Source organism: Crocuta crocuta, unplaced genomic scaffold, assembly GCF_008692635.1.
Source record: "Crocuta crocuta isolate KB4526 unplaced genomic scaffold, BGI_CrCroc_1.0 scaffold130, whole genome shotgun sequence".
In the NCBI taxonomy this organism is placed as follows: Eukaryota; Metazoa; Chordata; class Mammalia; order Carnivora; family Hyaenidae; genus Crocuta; species Crocuta crocuta.
The window spans coordinates 2796386-2816287 of NW_027527920.1; the positions used below are offsets into that span (position 1 = coordinate 2796386).

The following is a 19902-nucleotide window of genomic DNA, read 5'->3' on the forward strand; positions in this document are numbered from 1 at the left end:
TGAGCAGGGGAGGGTCAGAGAGAGAGGGAGACACAGAGTCCGAAGATAGGCTCCAGGCTCTGAGCTAGCTGTCAGCACAGAGCCTGACGCGAGATCATGACCTGAATTGAAGTCGGATGCTTAACTAACTGAGCCACCCAGGCGCCCCTCCTATCACCAATTTAACCCCCTCCCCACCTCTTTTCTAGTAACCATCAGTCTATTCTCTATAGTTTAGAGTCTGTTTCTTAGTTTTCCTCTCTCCCCAACACGTTCCTTTGTTTTGTTTCTTAAATTCAATGTATGAGTGAAATCATATGGCATTTGTCTTTCTCTGACTGACTTATTTCACTTAGCATGATATACTGTAATTCTATCTACATTGTTGCAAATGGCAAGATTTCATTCTTTTTTTATGGTTGAGTAATATTCCAGTGTGTGTGTGTGCGTGTGTGTGTGTGCGTGTGTGTGTATCTATCTCACGTCTTTATCCATTCATCAGTTGATGGACATTTGGGCTCTTACCATAATTTGGCTGTTGCTAATAATGCTGCTGCAAACACTGAGGTGCACGTATCCCTTTGAATTAGTATTTTTGTATCCTTTGGGTAAATAACTAGTAATGCTGGATCATAAGGAGGTTCTTTTTTTAACTTTTTGAGCAACTTCCATACTATTTTCCAGAGTGACTGGACCAATTTGCATTCTCACCAACAGTGTTAGAGAGTTCCCCTTTCTCTGCATCCTCTCCAACACCTATTGTTTCCTGTGTTGTTAATTTCATCTTCTTTCTGTTTTTAATTTCACAACAATTTGGTTTCATTGATGACATTTTTTCATATTTTTGTTTTATCCATAAGAGCTTTTAGGTGCAGGGTGATTTGATTTGTATGATTATTCTGCCCATTTTAATTCAGTCTTTGGCAAGGCTCTTCAAATATAAAGAACTTGACTCTAATCTCAGGTACTTTAGAAACACTTGGTTAGTAGAATATAAAATAATTTTTATCTGTACTCTGGATTTTGATTACTAGTATGATAAAATATGGAAAAATCTTTGGCAAGTAGCCTTTTTAGAAAGTGTCCAGTTTTGGACAATAAAGTGTAATTTTATGTGGTCTCAGTGAGACTATTTTCAAGACTTTCTAAACTAAGAGTTAGGATATTATGTTCTGAAAGATGTAACTGACATGATTGAAGCCTGTCTTTCTTGAGCATCAGAAGGTAAAGATTGTGTAGTATGATTTCTAAATGTTTCACATCTTTTATGTTACAGTTCTTTTGCCATGAAAATGGTTTGCAGGGTCTTGGACACATACTATCCATGCTGATGGGACAGGATCCAATATGAATATAAATGATGGAGGAAGACGACGCTTTGAGGATAACGAACATACGTTACATATATATCCTGGGACAATTTCAGAAGGAACTATCTACTGTGCAATTCCTGCCAGAAAAAACTCCACAGCTGCTGAGGTGATCGACTCTCTTATAAACAGACTTGATCTTGACAAAACAAAATGTTACGTTCTTGCAGAAGTAAAGGAATTTGGTGGAGAAGAATGGATACTCAATCCAACAGACTGTCCAGTTCAGCGAATGATGTTGTGGCCCCGATTGGCTCTGGAAAATCGCCTAAGTGGAGAGGACTATCGCTTTCTTCTGAGAGAAAAAAACCTTGATGGATCAATCCATTATGGTAGTCTGCAGTCATGGCTACGGGTAACAGAAGAACGTCGCAGGATGATGGAACGGGGTTTTCTTCCCCAGCCTCAACAAAAAGACTTTGATGATTTATGTAGCTTACCTGATTTGAATGAGAAAGTTCTCTTAGAAAACCTACGAAATCGCTTTAAGCATGAAAAAATTTATACCTATGTTGGCAGTATTCTAATAGTTATTAACCCATTCAAGTTTCTTCCTATTTATAATCCCAAATATGTCAAAATGTATGATAACCACCAATTGGGAAAACTGGAGCCCCACATTTATGCTGTGGCTGATGTAGCTTATCATGCCATGCTTCAGCGCAAAAAGAATCAGTGCATTGTGATTTCAGGAGAGAGTGGTTCTGGGAAGACTCAAAGTACAAACTTTCTTATACACCACCTTACTGCTCTCAGCCAGAAAGGATTTGCCAGTGGAGTGGAACAAATTATTCTTGGAGCTGGACCAGTACTTGAGGTAAGTGTGTAGAAATATTTTTCTTACTCTTAAACATATCTTTGAAAAAAAATTGGTAAAATGTGAGAAAATGAAATGAAACCAGAAGTATAGACATCATTTTTAGTTACCAAGGAAAACTGGAAGATGGGAAAGCAAAAAAGGCAGTGTGGAAGATTAAAGGGTATGACAGTGGCAGTATTTTTTTCAAAGGTGTTTTTGGGTCATAGTGATGAAGAAAGAGATGATTGGAGTCCTGTGTATTCCCCTGTAAAGGGAAATAGCTGGAGCAGGACTTCTGTCTGTTATTGGGTTGTGGAATTACGTGGTTGGAGAAAATATTCTTATCAATATATTTGTATCTTTGCAACTTTGGCGTGTGTGCCTAGTGTTGAATTCTAAGGGTTCAATTTTGAAAATGTAGACAATATGGGAAAAACATTTTAGTTCTGTAATGTTTTAGAAGTAATACTACCAAAGGTAGAAAGAGAATACACTATTTTTGTTTTAGGGTTGAAAGGAAAAGATATATTTAAGATTTTCTTATATTTCATCCCCCTCCCTGATTTTATATTATTTTTGCTTCCCTTCCTTTATATTCATCTGTTTTGTATCTTAAAGTCGTCATATGATATTTGTCTTTCTCTGACTGACTAATTTCGCTTAGCATAATACCCTCTAGTTCTATCCATGTAGTTGCAAATGGCAAGATTTCATTCTTTTTGATTGCTGAGTAATACTCCATGGCTTGCGTGTGTGTGTGTGTGTGTGTGTGTGTGTGTGTGTATGTATGTGTGTGTACACATCTTCTTTATCCATCAATGGACATTTGTACTGTTTCCAGACTTTGCCTATTGTTGATAGTGCTGCTATAAACATTGGGGTGCATGTGCCCCTTCAAAACAGCATACCTGTATCTCTTGGGTAAATAACTAGTAGTGCAATTGCTGGGTCATAGGGTAGTTTTATTTTTAATTTTTTGAGAAACCTCCATACTATTCCAGAGTGGTTATACCAGTTTGCATTCCCACCAGCAGTGCAAAAGAGATCCTCTTTCTCCGCATCCTTGCCAGCATCTGTCATTGCCCGAGTTGTTCATGTTAGCCATTCTGACAGGTGTGAGGTGGTATCTCATTGTGGTTTTGATTTGTATTTCCCTGATGATGAGTGATGTTGAACATTTTTTCATGTGTCNGTTATCTGATGTCATTTGCAAATATCTTCTCCCATTCCATCAGTTGCCTTTTAGTTTTGCTGATTGTTTCCTTAGCTGTGCAGAGGCTTTTTATTTTGATGAGATCCTAGTAGTTCATTTTCGCTTTTGTTTCCGTTGCCTCTGGAGATGTGTTGAGTAAGAAGTTGCTGTGGCCAAGGTCAAATAGGTTTTTGCCTGCTTTCTCCTCGAGGATTTTGATGGCTTCTGGTCTTATGTTTAGGTCTTTCATCCATGTTAAGTTTAGTATATGTGCTGCCGAAGCGAGCACCATCCATGTTAAGTTTATTTTTGTGTATGGTGTAAGAAAGTGGTCCAGGTTAATTTTTCCACATGTCGATGTCTAGTTTCCCCAACACCGCTTGCTGAAGAGACTGTCTTTATTCCATTGGATATTCTTTTCTCCTTTGTCAAAGATTAGTTGGCCATACATATGTGGGTCATTTTTGGGTTCTCTATTCTGTTCCATTGATCTGAGTATCTGTTTTTGTGCCATAGAAGCTTTCCTTTCTCTTGTATTTTTTGGTATAGTTTGATGAGAATAGGTATTAACTCTTTTTAAAGTATTTGCTAAAATTCATCTGTGAATCTGTCCTGGACTATTAGTTTTTGGTAGTTTTTTGATTACTGATTTAATTTTGTTACTTTTAATTGGCCTCACATTTTCTGTTTCTCTCTTGTTCAGTTTCAGAAGATTATATGTTTCTAGGAATTTATAGACTTCTAGGTTGTCCAGCTTGTTAGTATATAATTTTTTGTAGTATTCTCTTATAATTCTTTGTATTTCTGTGATATCAGTTGTTACCTCTCTTTCATTTCTGCTGTTATTTATTTGGGTGGATCCTTTCTCTTTTTTTCTTGATGAGTTTGGCTTAGTGTTTTTCAATTTTGTTTACCTTTTCAAAGAACCAGCTCTTGGTTTTATTGATTAAAAAATTTTTTTTAATATTTATTTGAGAGAGAGACCGCACAAATGAGGGAGGGTCAGAGAGAGACAGAGACACAGAGTCTGAATCATTCTCTAGGCTCTGAGCTGTCAGCAAAGAGCCTGAAATGGGGCTCGAACTCACAAACTGTGAGATCATGGCATGAACGAAAGTCAGATGCTTAACTGACTCAACCACGCAGGGGCCCCTATTGAGTTTCTTCTGTTGCTCTTTTTTTTAGTGTTAATGTCATTCATATCTTCTCTGATTGTCATTATTTCCTTCCTTCTATTCACCTTGAGCTTCTTTTGTTCTTTTTTTTTTTTTTTCCTAATTCCTTTAGTTGTAAATGTAGATGGTTTGAGCTTTTTCTTGTTTCTTGAGGTAGGCCTGTATTGCTGTGTATTTGTCTCTCTCTCTCTCACAAAGAACCAGGTCCCAGCTTTGTTGATTTAAAAAAAATTAAAATCTTTCAAAAGTAAATAAACATTAAAAACCTTTTTATAAATCAGTAAAACTGAGAGCTGGTTCTTTGTGTGTGTGGTGGGGGGGGCAGAGGGAGAGAGAGAATTTCAAGCAAGCTGTCATCACAGAGCCTCATGTGGTGCTTGAACTCTTGAACCGGGAGATCATGACTTCAGCTGAAGTTGTATATTCAACTGATTGAGCCACCCAGGCGCCCCTTTGCCTTTGCACTTTGTATTCAAGTTTCTTCCACACCCTTCATGGCTTGATTTTATTGAACTAATGTTAATTTCTTTAGATATCACCTCAATTGATCAGTCTTCGAGTTTGCTGATTCTTCTACTTGTTTATATCTCTACTTGAGCCCCTTCAGTGAATTTTTTATCTTAGTTAATCTACTTTTCAATACTGAAATTTTTATAATTTCTGTCCCTTCACTAATATTTTCTATTGTTAAGGCACCTTTGTCATATTTTCCTTTAACTGTTTGAAAGTATTTAGAAATAAATAAGTGAAAAAAAAAAGAAAGTATTTTAAATAGCTGATATAAAGATTTGGCCTTGGAGGTCCAACATCTGGCCTTTTTCAGGGACAGTTTCTGTTTATTGTGCTTATAAAATATTTTTGTGTCCATATTTTCTTTCTTCTTTGCATGTTTTATAATGTTTTGGTGAAAAGTGGGCATTTTTGTTAATACAATGTGGCAGTTTTGGAAATGAGGTATTTACTTTCTCCCGGGATTTGTGGTGGTTGTTTTGTTATTGCTGTTTGGTTGTCCATGACTTCTTTGAAATTAGTCTGTGAGGTCTGTTTTTTTTCTGTGAGGCTTTTACATTCTCTCTTCATTTAGTTTAGAGGTCAGATAATAATTGGCCAAGAATTTTTAAAAAATGTTCTGAAGCACTAAGGCTTCTGTTTTTTCTTAAATGTTTTTTATTTATTTCTAGAGAGAGAGAGAGACAGCGTGAGCAGGGGAGGGTCAGAGAGAGAGGGAGTCACAGACTCTGAAACAGGCTCCAGGCTCTGAGCTGGCAGTCAGCACAGAGCCCGACGCGAGGCCCGAACCCACAAATTGCGAGATCATGACCTAAGCGAAAGTCGGACGCTTAACCGACTAAGCTACCCAGGCGCCCCTAAGGCTTCTGGTTTTGTGTGTGTGTGTGTGTGTGTGTGTGTGTGTGTGTGTGTGTGTGTGTGTAGTTCTTAAGTTGTTTGGTTACCTCATTTTTTGGCGCATTCTTCTATTGCTACCTTAGGCAATTGCAGTGTTTAATCAATTGCCTCTGATTGATTTTAACAAACATAAATGGGTGAAAAGGCTGTTCCTTGTGAGCAGTTTCCAAGTCAGGTCAAATAAAGATTTGACCTCACTCACCTTTGAGTGAGGCTTTCCAGGGAAATGCATGTAGCTCAAATTCTGACAGTTACCTGTGGGATGGGGCTTTAGCTGTAATCCTGTTTTGATCCTTCAGTGCCTTCTAGGCTGCTTTTGAAACAGACTGTAATTATAGGGCATTGCTTTTCTCTTCAGCATGCAGCTAGGGAGAGGCAGATGGTAATTGGATAAATTAAAATGCCACAATGCTTGTTTTTCTTACTGAGATTCATTTTTTTTCCTTGATTAAGTATTCTCCTCAAAAGATTATTGCAAGCCTTTCAAGAGTTGTCAAAAAGTTGATTTGGATAATTTTTTTGGTTTTATTTCTCTTATGAAAAAGAGAGGATTTTCAGAGATCTTTATCCTTTTTTCTTACCTTATTTTCCAATGATTGTTTTCAGGAGATTTAAGTAATAAAAAATTCTTTATATATTTACCTTTCTGGTTACCATTTCTGGTGTTTTCCATTCCTCCTATATGTTGATCCATATTTGAATATGATATTTTCCTTTTGCGTGAAGGACTTCCTTTAATGTTCCTTTTAATGTGGGTTGGCCTATGATGAATATTTTCAGATTTAGGCATAGAAATTGTCTTTCATTGACCTTTAAAATTAAAAGAATAACCTTATAGTAAAATTGAATGAATTTTAAAACCTAATTTTTTTAAATCATCTGTATATAATCTGAATACAGAAAAGTTCCACTACCTCTTGAAACTCCCTCACACTATTCTTTATCTTCATACCCTCCCACCTCCNAATATGTGAATTCATTTGGGGATTATTTCTTATAAATTTTAACATTTTATTGAGATACAATTTACAATAAAATGTAGCCATTAAAATTCATAGTTCAGTGATTTTTGATAAATGTGTATACACTTATATAGCCATCATTATTATACAGTGAAGCTGTAGAATAAGTTCCTTGCTCCTTATGCCCCTTTGTAGACATTTCCCAACCCCACCCTCATTCCCAGACAACTCTGATCTTCCTATTACTGTTTTTGCCTTTTCTAAAATTTCATATTACAATATGTACTCTTGATTCTGGTTTCCTCCACATGTCATAGTGTTTTGATATTCATCAGTATTGATGTATAATCTTTATTGCTGGGTAATATTCACTGCATTTGTGTATACCTTGGTAAGAATATACTCTTTTATAAGTAATTCTACAGCATTATTGTAAGTAGATATAATAAAGTGTAGTATGTTATGTAGTGAAACCTTATTTCATTTTTACTCTTCTAAAATGGTGATTATTTTTTTAATGTTTATTTTGAGAGAGAGAGAGCACACATGAGCAGGGGAGAGGCAAAGAGAGAAGGAGAGAGAGAATCCCAAGCAGGCTCTGTGATGCCTCTGGGCTCAGAATCCAACATGGGGCTCTATCTCATGAACCTTGAGATGATGACTTGAACTGAAATCAAGATTTGGCTACTTAACCGATTGAGCCACCCAGGCACCCCTAAAGTTGCAATTATTTTAATGTAGTTAATCTGCTTCTCTCTCCTTGTTATTTAATTTAGCAAGATTTAAAAAATTATATATTGAATACATTAGGAAAGATTGCTGGCTCTGGGATATAAAAGTTAAATTAATTTTAAGGAGTGTTAAGTTTTTATAACTAAAATTTATTTATTAAAAATTTTTTTAATGTTTATTTTTGAGAGACAGAGTATGAGTTGGGGGAGAGGGAGGGAAGGTGAGGGAACAAGAAAAAGAAAGAGAGAATCTGAAGCAGGCTCCAGGGCCTAAGCTATCAGCATAGAGCCCCATGTGGGCCTTGAACTCAGAGAGAGAGAGAGAGAGAGAGACAGAGAGAGAGACAGAGAGAGAATCTGAAGCAGGCTCCAGGGCCTAAGCTATCAGCATAGAGCCCCATGTGGGCCTTGAACTCATGATCGTGAGATCATGACCTGAGCCAAAGTCAGATGATTAACCAACCAAGCCACCCAGGTGCACCTAATTAAGGTTTATTTTACTGAAAAGCATAAAATCATCCTATTAAAAATTTTTTTTTTCAACATTTATTTATTTTTGAGAGACAGAGTGTGAGCAGGGAAGGGGCAGAGAAAGAGAGGGAGACACAGAATCTGAAGCAGGTTCCAGGCTCTGAACTGTCAGCATAGAGCCCAACACAGGGCTTGAACTTGGGTACTGTGAATCCATGACCTGAACTGAAGTTGGACACATAGCAGACTGAGCCACCCAGGTGCCATTCTTCCTACTTGGTATTATTTCAACTATTAGTTTTTGTCTTTCACTTTACCTAAATCATAGGAATACGAAGTTAAAGAGAATTGCTTTTTCTACTATCTCTTGCATTTTGTCTCTTCGAGCTGATCTAAGTAAGATTTTCCATTTTTAAGGTGAAATTAACAAGAACTGTTTATTTTAACAGGCCTTTGGAAATGCAAAGACAGCTCATAATAACAATTCAAGTCGTTTTGGCAAGTTTATTCAAGTAAATTACCAAGAAACTGGCACTGTACTTGGGTAAGTAGCAGTAGTAGGCTTTGGAGTATGCTTATATTTTCACCATTGTCTCTTCATAATCCATAGATTGTTCATTTACTCTTACTGAGAATAGTGATATTGGTGTCTACTAAATTGTTTTCTTCTAGACTTTTCTTTTTTTTTGGAAAAGTTCAAGCCTGAGAAAAGTTCAAAGAATAGTGTAGCACTTCTATGTCCTTTTTTAAAATATAATTTATTGTCAAATTGGCTTATATACAACACCCAGTGCTCATCCCAACGAGTGCCCTCCTCAATGCCCATCACGCGTTTTCCCCTCTTCCCCCTGCCATCCACCCTCAGTTTCTTCTCTGTATTTAAGAGTCTCTTGTGGTTTGCCTCCCTCCCTCACTGTTTGTAACTAGCTTTTCCCCTTCCTTTCTCCCATGGTCTTCTGTTAAGTTTCTCAAGATCGACATGAATGAGGGGTGCCTGGGTGGCTTAGTCGGTTAAGCGTCCGACTTTGGCTTAGGTCACAATCTCACAGTTCGTGGGTTCGAGCCCTGCGTCGGGCTCTGTGCTGACTGCCAGCTCAGAGCCTGGAGCCTATTTCAGAGTCTGCATCTCCCTCTCTCTCTGACCCTCCCCTGCTCACGCTGTCTCTCTCTCTCTCTCTCTCTCTCTCTCTCTCCTAGAAATAAGTAAAAATATTTAAAAAAAAAAGATCGACATGAATGAAAACATATGATACCTGTTCTCTGACTTATTTCACTCAGCATAATACCTTCCATTTCCATCCACATTGCTGCAAATGGCATGATTTCATTCTTTCTCATTAGCACTTATATATCTTAATAGACTTATAGTTAACAATATGCTGCATTTGTTTTATCTTTCTGTATTATGCATACATTCAGTTTTTAAAATTGGTTTTGAGTAAGTTGGGCTTGTAATTTGACCCCGCCCAGGAATCACATGCACATTTTCCTACATTATACTATTCAAGAAGTTTTTTATTGCAATAACATTTCTTACATAGTCTAATCAGAGTACCTCTGGTTGTGTCAGCAATATTCTTCCTAACTTTAAAACAACTAATAGACTTTGTTTTTAGAGCAGTTTTAGGGTTGCAACAAAAATGAGTAAAAACTACAGAGAGTTCCCATATACCTCTTTATCCCCCAAATTCAGAATTAAGAACATCTTTCATTGGTGTGTTCCATTTGTGTTGTATATTCTGTGGACTTTGACAATTGTATAAAGACATGTATTCACTATTACAGTACCATATGGAGTAGTTTTACTGCCCTAAAAATCCTCTGTGTTTTGCCTCTTCTTCCGTTCTCATCCACTAACCTTTGGCAACTACTTATCTTTTTTACAGTACACCTAAGTTTTGCCTTTTGCAGAATGTCATTTAGTTGTAAAGTATATAATCTTTACAATTTGTATTCTTTGCCTTAGCAGTTAAAAAAATTTTTTTTAATGTTTATTTATTTTTAGAGAGAGAGAGAGATGGGGACAGAGTGTGATGGGGTAGGGACAGAGAGAGAGGGAAGACAGAATCTGATGTAGGGTCCAGGCTCTGAGCTGTCAGCACAGAGCCTCATGTGGTGCTTGAACTCTTGAACCGCGAGATCATGACTTCAGCTGAAGTTGTATGTTCAACTGATTGAGCCACCCAGGCGCCCCTTTGCCTTTGTACTTTGTATTCAAGTTTCTTCCACACCTTTCATGGCTTGATTTTATTGAACTAATGTTGAATGTATTTATTAATTTGGAGATAATTAACATCTTGGGCTATTTAGCAATGCTTTTATGTTTTTTGTATTTCTCATTTATTCCTGAGTATCTTGTTTTAATGTTTTGTTATTAAAAGTGTGATTTTTCTCTTGCATTATATCTTCTAGTTTGTGTATATGAAAGTTATTGATTTTTATGTTTTTATCTTATTACTGAATTGTTTTTTGCATTTACTATTGTATCTCTTTTTCTTGGTATGTATGCAAAAATAGGTATTTTTACCTTTTTTCCCTGCTTTTACATCTTTTGTTATTTTCTCTCTTGCTGATTCTAAACAATTTTGTTTCAGACCTTTATATGAATGACTTTACTTTGCTAAGTAAAATGCTGGTTTTAGGACATTTTATCATGTTAATGAATTAAGTATCAATTTAAATTTTCTGTGAGTGGTTTTTGAGTGACAAAATGATATTACATGTTATCAAATGCATTTTTCACAGTTGTGGAGATTAGTATGATCTTCATTCTGTTGTCATTATTTTGTTATCATTATTTTTCTGATATTGAATCATTTTGTGTTCCTGGAGAAATAGTACCTCTTGGTCAGCACAAAAAGATATGTATCGGGTTACTGGGTGGCTCAGTCGCTTAAGCCTCCGACTTCGGCCCAGGTCATGATCTCACAGTTTGTGGGTTTGAGCCCCACGTCAGGCTCTGTGCTGACAGCTAGCTAGAGCCTGGAGCTTCTCTTCAGATTCTGTATCTCCCTCTCTCTCTGACCCTCCCCTGATCATGCTCTCTCTCTCTCTCTTAATTAAAAAATTAAAAAAAGATATATATATATACACACACATTCACATGCATACGTACACAAACATTTTTATATACACACATATAAATTGGTTGTTTTATTCTGTTTCCTAGTTTTTATTTATGATTTTTGCATCCATATTAATAAGTGAGATTGATCTGTATTTTTCTTTTTTAGGCTATTTTAATTATGCTTAAACACTTTATTTCTGCTTTAATTTTTAAATTTTGACCCAACTCTGTACATTCTCCCCCCTGCCAACAAAAACAAAACAGGAAGGATAAATCCTTCTTCAGTGGCAAGTTTCATAACTTATTTCCTTTATTTAAAAACCATGTTTCCAAAGTTGCAGTTGGTACTTTTACTAATAAAAATGGGCTGCAATCAAGTTGTCTAGTGTACTTTTCTAGTATTTATGATTGTGATGCAGGAGAGGTTGATAATAGGTACAATATATATTCATTGATTCTTAAGACTAATGAATTAGGAATGGCAGATGTTTATTTTCCCATTTTATGAATGAAATCCTGGCTCTTATATATAAGTGATTACCTAAAAAAGGTTAAACTTTTTCTTAACAATGATGAACAAAAAAATGTTAATTTTTAAAACATTTTTATTATTGAGAGACAGCATGAACATAGGAGGGACAGAGAGAGAGGGAGACACAGAATCTGAAGCAGGCTCCAGGCTCCAAGCTGTCAGCACAGAGCCTGATGCGGGGCTCGAACTCACAAACCACGAGATCATGACCTAGGCCGAAGTCGGACGCTTAACCGACTAAACCATCCAGGTGCCCCAAAAATCTCCATCTTGATTAGTAAGTCAACAGATACATATTGAAATAAATTTTTATCTTTAATTTTATCATTCATTAGGCAAACATTTATGGAATTCATTTCGAGTACCAGGCACTGTGCCATATGTTGAGGACAAAAGAAATGTACACTTGTGTTCTCTGCCATTAAAATTCTCATCGTCTTTTTGGGAAGACATGTTTACATAGGTGATTACAGTAAATGAGATAAGTACCGTGATTAAAGCACATGTCTGGAAAAGTTCACAAAAAAGGGTGATTTTTATCATAGGTCTTGAAAAGGAGCTTGGTATACTTGAGTAAGTTCAGAGGCTACAGATTATGGACATAATGGTCAGTTGGTTTCAGATTCAGAGTAAAGTTCTAATGTTTATAATTTATCCTTTTGACACTGGGAAGCAGATTTTAAAAATTTTATTATAAAAAATGTCAAACATAGAAGTAAAGAAAATAGTACAAGGAATGCCCATTTAGATTAAACAGTTAATCACATTTTGCCATATATACTTCATCTATTTTTTTCTTTTTCTCAGTTGATGTATTTTAAAAAACAATCCCGTAGGTATAACATTAGTTCACCCATACATACTTTAGCATGAGCAGAAGTGAAAGAGGAATAACATGAGTACATCTTTTTTTATAGGTAAATAACTCTCAGAGCAGTATAACTCATGGATTGGAGGGGAGGAAGGAGAGATGTCGAGGAGTATGTTGGTATAGCTGGAAGAGAGGCTTTTATTTAGTTAAAATAGACCTGGTATCCAGTCATAGTTCTGCTGTTTATTAGCTGCATGATCTTAATATCTTTGAGCATCAGTTTTTCCACTTATGAAATAGGCAGTAATATTTGCCATGTGGAGTGGGTATAAGAATTTCACATATTATGTGGAATCTAAAACACAAATGAATAAACAAAAAAGCAGAATCACACCTATAAATACAGAGAACAAATTGATGGTTGCCAGAGGGGAGGAGGGTGCTGGAATGGCCAAATGAGTCAAGGCTGCCCGTTATGATTGAATAAGTAAGTCATGGGAATAAAAGGCATTGCATAAGGAATATAGTCAGTGATAATTGTAATTGTGAGGAATGGTAGCTACACTTGTGGTGGGCATAGTATAATGTATAAATTCAATAAATTTATACATTATACTATGAAACTATGAAACCAATGTAACATTGTCCACTGTAGTAAAAAAAAAAAAGAATTTAACATACTAGTTTATGTTAGTTCCCTTTCTCCCATTTTATACAGATAAGAACCTGTTTCAGTAGTTTAGACGAGAGGTGATGATGTTAACGCAGAGAAAGTGATGCATTTTAATTACTGGTCGTGGTAGTGGTGATGAGTTTGCAAAGAAGGCACATTTGAGCTTCATTTTAAGAATGGATGGAACCTATTGGGTAGAGAGTGGGTATAGACTGTAGAATTAAAAGTGGAAAGAAGAGTATGAACAATGCAGCCAGGAGTGAATGGCATGCTTGTGAGAATAACCTGTATTTGGGAGTGACTGAAATACTGAGCATGCAGTGGGAGGGAACTGACAGCAATAAAAGCTCCAAAGTCAGATTTTGACCCCACAGAGTCAGTGCTTTTTAAATTTTCAGACTGTAGGGGCCTTTTTTGCAGTGGGAGCTTAACTAATTGCTTCAGTTTGGTAAGAGGTATTGAAGACTTGAAGTGGTGGGGTACAGGCTGGATAAAGAGAATAACATATCAGAAATACAATTTATGTTTTAATTCCTCATTACTTTCAGGGTAAAATCCATTCTTCTGGCATATAGTATATTGGTTCTTCTTGATTCACTCCACTTGTCTATCTCATTCTCTAGCCACGTTAACTAATTATCTTCCCTGATGTTAAGTACCTTCCTCCTTTTATGCCTGTATACAGTGCAGTTCTCCTGGCCTTCTTGTCAGTCTTTTCAGATTTTAGAGTCATTTACTCAGTTAGTCATTGAATAGATTTTGCATACTTAAAAGACTATAGTGTAGTGCTGTGTACTCGCCTCTGGGAATTGTTCCTTATGTAATTTTTTCCTTCTTGGATTGAACCTTACCTGTCTCTCTTGGTATATCAATAATGTCCTGGTGATTGCTCTTTATGAACCCTGTATCAGCTCAGTATGATAGCCTCTTGTTTACATATTTCCTCCACTAGTTTGTAAGCTCCTTGAGAACAGAGAGTATATCACTTATTTCCATATTTGAACAGTGCTTAGAACAGTGTCCAATTAATGAACACTTAACTGAGTAAATCAGCAAATTATAAATGAGTAGATTCCAGAATGTGGTACTAGCATGAATATGTTAATAAATATGTCTTTGAGCTTTCTTTGGGCATCTGGCCAAAGTATAGCATCTGAAAGACTATGTAGTGGTGGGATGTCTGGTGGCTCCGTCAGTTAAGTGTCTGACATCAGCTCAGGTCATGATTTTATGGCTTGTGAGTTTGAGCGCCACATCAGGCTCTCTGCTGTCAGCACAGAGCCCACTTTGAGATCCTCTGTCTCCTCTCTTTCTGCCCTACCCCCCTTCCCTGCTCACACTCAAGTGCGTGTTCTATCTCTCTCTCTCAAAAAATAAACATTAAAAAAAATAAAGGGGTGCCTGGGTGGCTCAGTGAGTTAAGCATCCTGACTCTTGGTCTGGGCTCAGGTCATGATCTCACAGTTCATGAGTTCGAGCACCACATCAGACTCCATGCTGACAGTGTGGCGCCTGCTTCAGATTCTCTTTCTCTCCTTCTTTGTCAGCCCCTCCCTTGCTCATGTGTGTGCTCGCTCTCTCTCAAAATAAATAAAATTTAAAATATTATTAAAATAATGTGTAGTGGTATATGAACCTGGAAGGAAAGTAAAGTCTATACCAGGGGTAGGTCTTCTGTGCCATGTTTTGAACTTTTGACTTTATTTTGATTTATTGAACACCCCCGAAAGACTTAACGAGTTTATGAATTTAACGCAGATAACACTACCAGCATTTATAAAACAGTTGTAATGGTAAATATACTAAAATGATCTGGATAGTATTTTTGATACTTTTGCATACTCTCTGAAAAAATAATTTATCTACCTTAAGCTTTATTGTTTATATCAACCAATTTTATTTTTCTTCTAGTGCCTATGTTGAAAAATATCTACTGGAGAAGTCCAGACTCGTTTATCAAGAGCATAATGAACGGTACAAAATTTTTATTAATATAATTAGATTAAGTTAACAATTGTTTTATGCAGATCAACTTTTAGGATGTTTGTATATTATGACTTTTAATTCAGTTTATACTGTGTATCACTTTATATATAATTGCTGTTTCTATCATTGGCAGAACAATGCACTTTTTCAGAGGCTGCTAGGAGATTTTTTAAATGGGTACAAGCATACCTTGTTTTATTGTACTTCACAGATACTGTGATTTTTACAAATTGTTTTGTGGCAATCCTGTGTTGAGCAAGTCTTTTGGCACCACTTTTCCAATAGCAATTGCTCACTTTGTATCTCTCTGTCTCAAATTTTGGTAGTTTTTGGAATATTTCAAACTCTTATATTAGTATTATATTTGTTACCATGATCTGTGATTCGTGATTACAAATAGCTGAAAGCTCAGATGATGGTTAGCATTGCTTTTTTTTTTTTTTAAGCAATGCAGCACTTTTAAATTAAGGTATGTACATTGTTTTTTAGACATAATGCTATTGCATACTTAAAAGACTGTAGTGTAGTGTAAACATAGCTGTTATATGCACTGGGAAGTGAAAAAAAATTATTTGCCTCTTGTTATTTTGAGATTTGCTTTGTTGTAGTGGTCTGGAACCGAACCCACAATATCTTTGAGGTATGCCTGCATGTGGAACTGTTACCCTTTCTAAATTCTAGGCAAACTGTCCAAACAGAAAAACTGTAGTATCTCAGCTTACTACTCTTCATCAACATTGTGCCTTTGGGCTTTTCCCCATGTCTTAGCATTCTAGTTATAATTTGAGAAACTTTTTAATAAGGCACTTAATTTTGTTATAATGTATGAAGTATATGGGACTTCAGAGATGATGTCTGTAACTTTGTACAGATGAAGAAACCAAATCATGGAAAAGAAAAACCCCAAATGTAAGAGCAGTAAATGATTTGCTTTATGCTGCAATGAGACAAAATAAAGTTAAGAATCAGAGTTTGAAGTTAAAGAGACCTACATTCATGGGTGCCTGGGTGGGTCAGTTGGTTAAGCATCTGATTTCAGCCCAGGTTATGATCTCACAGTTCATGAATTTGAGCCCTGTGTTGGGCTCTCTGCTGACATTTTGGAGCCTGGAGCCTGCTACGTATTCTGTGTCTCCTCTCTCTCTCTGCTCCTCCCCTGCTCATGCTGTCTGCCTCTCTTTCTCAAAAATAAATATTAAAAAAAAAAGAGAGACCTACATTCAAATATTGGATATGCCTTTGGCATCTGTTTCTTTGATATTTATTCCCATTTTGGAGTTGGAAAACTATCCTAGATTTATTTAGAGGAGTAAATGAAATAGCATTTATAAAGTGTTTAGGAGCAGCTCGGTGGCTCAATTGAACGTCTGACTCTTAATTTCGGCTCAGGTCATGATCCCAGGGTCATGGGATTGAGCCCTGCATCAAAGCTCCATACTGAGTATGGAGCCTGCTTGGGTTCTTTCTCTCTCTCCCCTTCCCTCTCTCTGCCTTTCTCTCTCGCTTGAGTTTGCTATCTCTCTAAAAGTAAAAATAGGGGTGCATGGGTGGCTCAGTTTCAGCTCAGGTCATGATCTCATGGTTCCTGAGCCTGAGCCCCACATCAGTCTTGCTGCTGTCAGTACAGAGCCTGCTTTGGATCCTCTCTCTGCCTCTTTGTCTCTGCCCCTCCCCCACTCTCTGTCTCAAAAATAAATAAAACATTAAAAAAATAAAATTAATAAAAATTAAAAAAGTAAAGTGCTTAATGTGGTCCTTATATATAATTAAAGTTCAGTAATTCATAACTAAAATTATTGTAATGAATTACCTGTCAGATTAGGACTAGAACTCAAGACTCTTCTGTTAAGTTTTTTTTGTGGCTAGCAGTGGAGAAAATATGAATTAGAAGTTTTTCGAAATGAAGAGAAGGGAGTTTTAGGAAGAGAATAGCTTCATAAAGATTTGTAGAGCTAAAAGATACTGCCATTAGACGATTATTAGTAACTTTTTCTAACACACTTTAATGGAGTGGTAGGGATATACCATGGTTTCATCAATGGGAGATAAGATCCAGAGTTTATAAACTGGTTTGCTGTTATCTTGCTGGATTCTATTTGTGGATAGATGTATAATCTTTATTATGTATTTCTGCATTTGGGTTGCAGTATTCTGTTGAGGATTTTTTGTGTCTGTATTCATAAGGGATGTTGCTGTGTGGTTGGTTTTTTGTTTTTTGTTTTTTTTACTTTTCTCCTGATGTCTTTGTCTGGTTTTGCTATCAGTGTAATAGTGGCTCATAGAATGAGATGGGAAAAGCTTGGGAAGGATTGGGTTGGGTTTATTCTGTTTTAAATGATTCGTAGAATTTACTAGTGAAGCCGTCTGGTTCTGGGTTTTGGGGGTAAGTTTTGATTATTAATTCAAACACTTTAGTTATTATAAGTTTCTGTAGATTTTCTCTTTCTTCTTTAGCCAAGTGTGAGTTTCTATCTTTCTAGGAATTTGTCCACTTTATCTAGGTCATCTAATTTGTTGGCAAAAACAATTTTTGTTTATAGTACTCCCTTATAAATTTTTTATTTATAAAAGGCTAGTAATAATGTTCCCCCTTTTCTTCCTGAATTTGAGGTCTACTCCTATGTTTGTTTGGGCTGCTATAATAAAATACCTCAATCTGGGTAACGTATAAACAACAGGAATTTATTTCTTAAGAGTTCTGGAGCCTGGGAAGTCTATGATCAAGGTGCCAGCATGGTTGCGCTCTGGTTAGAGCTCTTCCTGGTTTATCACTCATACCTTCTTGCTTGGTCCTCACATGGTGGAACGGGGTAGGGAACTCTGTAGGATCTCTTTTATAAGATCACTAATCCCATTCATGAGGGCTCCACCAGTCATGACCTAATCAACCCCAAAGGCCATACCTCCTAATACCATTACCTATGGGGGTTAAGATTTCAAGCTAGGACTTTGAGGGGCACACATTTAGACCATAGCAATCTCTCCCACCTTTTGGATCAAATTAGATAAGAGTATGTTACTTTTGCTGATCTTTTTTTAAGGACCAAGTTTTGGTTGATTTTTCTCAGTTTACTGTTCCCTACTTTATTTCTCTTCTCATGCTTATCACTTTGTTCTGCTTGCTTTGGGCTTCATTTGCTCTTAATTTAAATTAAAAACCTTTTTTAGCTTCTTAAGGTGAATGGTTAGATTTGAGTTCCTTCTTCTGTTTTAATATGGGTTTTCAGCTAGCTATAAAGACCCATTGTACATTGCTTCAGTGATTCTCATGATTTGGTATGTTGTATTTTTGTTTCATGCATCTCAGTGTATTTTCTAACTTCCTATGTGATTTCTTCTTTGAACTCATTGTTATTTAGGAGTATGTGAATTTCTACGTACTGTATTTTTGAATTTTGGAAATTTGTTACTGATTTTTGAATTTTGGAAATTTGTTACTGATTTTGGTCTTATTGTAAGGTCATTAGAGAACATAGTTTGTATGATTTCAGTCCCCTTCCATTTATTTAAACTTAATTAATTAATTATCCCAGATTTGGCATTGTTAGCACAGAGCCTGATGTGGGGCTCAAACTCATGAAACATGAGATCATGATCAAGTTCTCTTTTTCCTTGTTGATCTTTTGTGAGATTCAGTACTATGTTGAATTTTTTTTTCTTCAGTTCTTTCAGTTTTTGCTTTATGTATTTTGGGGCTTGTTTTTATCAATCTCCTTTGGATTAATAACAACTTAATTTTGATAATGCACAAATAACTTTGCAGCTGTGTAGCTTTATTCTTTCCCCCCTCCTTTTACAATTCTTATCATATAAATTACATCTTTATAATGGTAGACCCATCAATACAGATTGGTCAGTATTGTTTTTTGGCTGGTGTCTTTGAGATCTAATAGGCAGGAAAAGAGTTACGGACAAAAAACTTGAATATATACTTACCTATATAGTTTCCTTTACTAGTGCTATTTATTTCTTCATATTTAATTGAAAATTGTCTAGTCTCATTTCAGCTAGAAAAAGACCCTATAGTGTTTCTTATGGGGCTTATCTGCTAGCTATGAAGTCGCTTAATTTTTGTGTATCTGGGACTTTCCTAATATCTCCTTTATTTTTTGAAGGATAGTTTTTGTTTTTGTTTTTGTTTTTTTTTTAACGTTTTATTTATTTCTGGGAGAGAGAGAGAGACAGCGTGAGCAGGGGAGGGTCAGAGAGAGAGGGAGTCACAGACTCTGAAACAGGCTCCAGGCTCTGAGCTGGCAGTCAGCACAGAGCCCGACGCAGGGCTCGAACCCACGAACTGTAAGATCATGACCCAAGCGAAAGTCGGACGCTCAACCGACTAAGCCACCCAGGCGCCCCTTGAAGGATAGTTTTATTGGGTATATAATTTTTGATTGATAGTGTTTTTCCTCTCAGTACTTCGAGTATGTTTTCCTGCTGCCATGGTTCCTGATGAGAAATCTTTTATTACGATTCCTTGATTCAGCATATCTTTTCATGGTGCTTTGAAAATTTGTCTTTGTTTTTAAATAGTCTTAATTTGCCTAAGTGTCAGTCTCTTTTTAAATTTTTCTTCCCTGGAGTTTGTTGACTTTTTTGGATGTGCCATTTGTTTTTTCATCAAATCTGGGGAGTTTTTGGTTATTAGTTTTTCAAATATTCTTTTTGCTCCTTTACTCTCTTTTTGGGACTCCTATTATACGTGTATTGGTGTCTGCTTAATGGTGTCCCACAGATATCTGAGGCTGTG

At 36.3% G+C, this 19902-nt stretch overlaps 1 protein-coding gene across 6 annotated transcripts in view; it reads left to right on the top strand.

The window, feature by feature from the left end:
• MYO9A (myosin IXA) overlaps positions 1–19902 on the top strand; it is a 256379-nt gene that overhangs the window by 42579 nt on the left and 193898 nt on the right. For all 6 annotated transcript variants that reach the window (XM_077746199.1, XM_077746212.1, XM_077746209.1 and 3 more), the window contains exons 3-5: positions 1256–2166; positions 8536–8630; positions 15081–15143. In XM_077746199.1, coding sequence (XP_077602325.1) covers positions 1327–2166; positions 8536–8630; positions 15081–15143 — 998 coding nt within the window. In that variant the 5' untranslated portion in view covers positions 1256–1326. The remainder of the gene's footprint in view (positions 1–1255; positions 2167–8535; positions 8631–15080; positions 15144–19902) is intronic.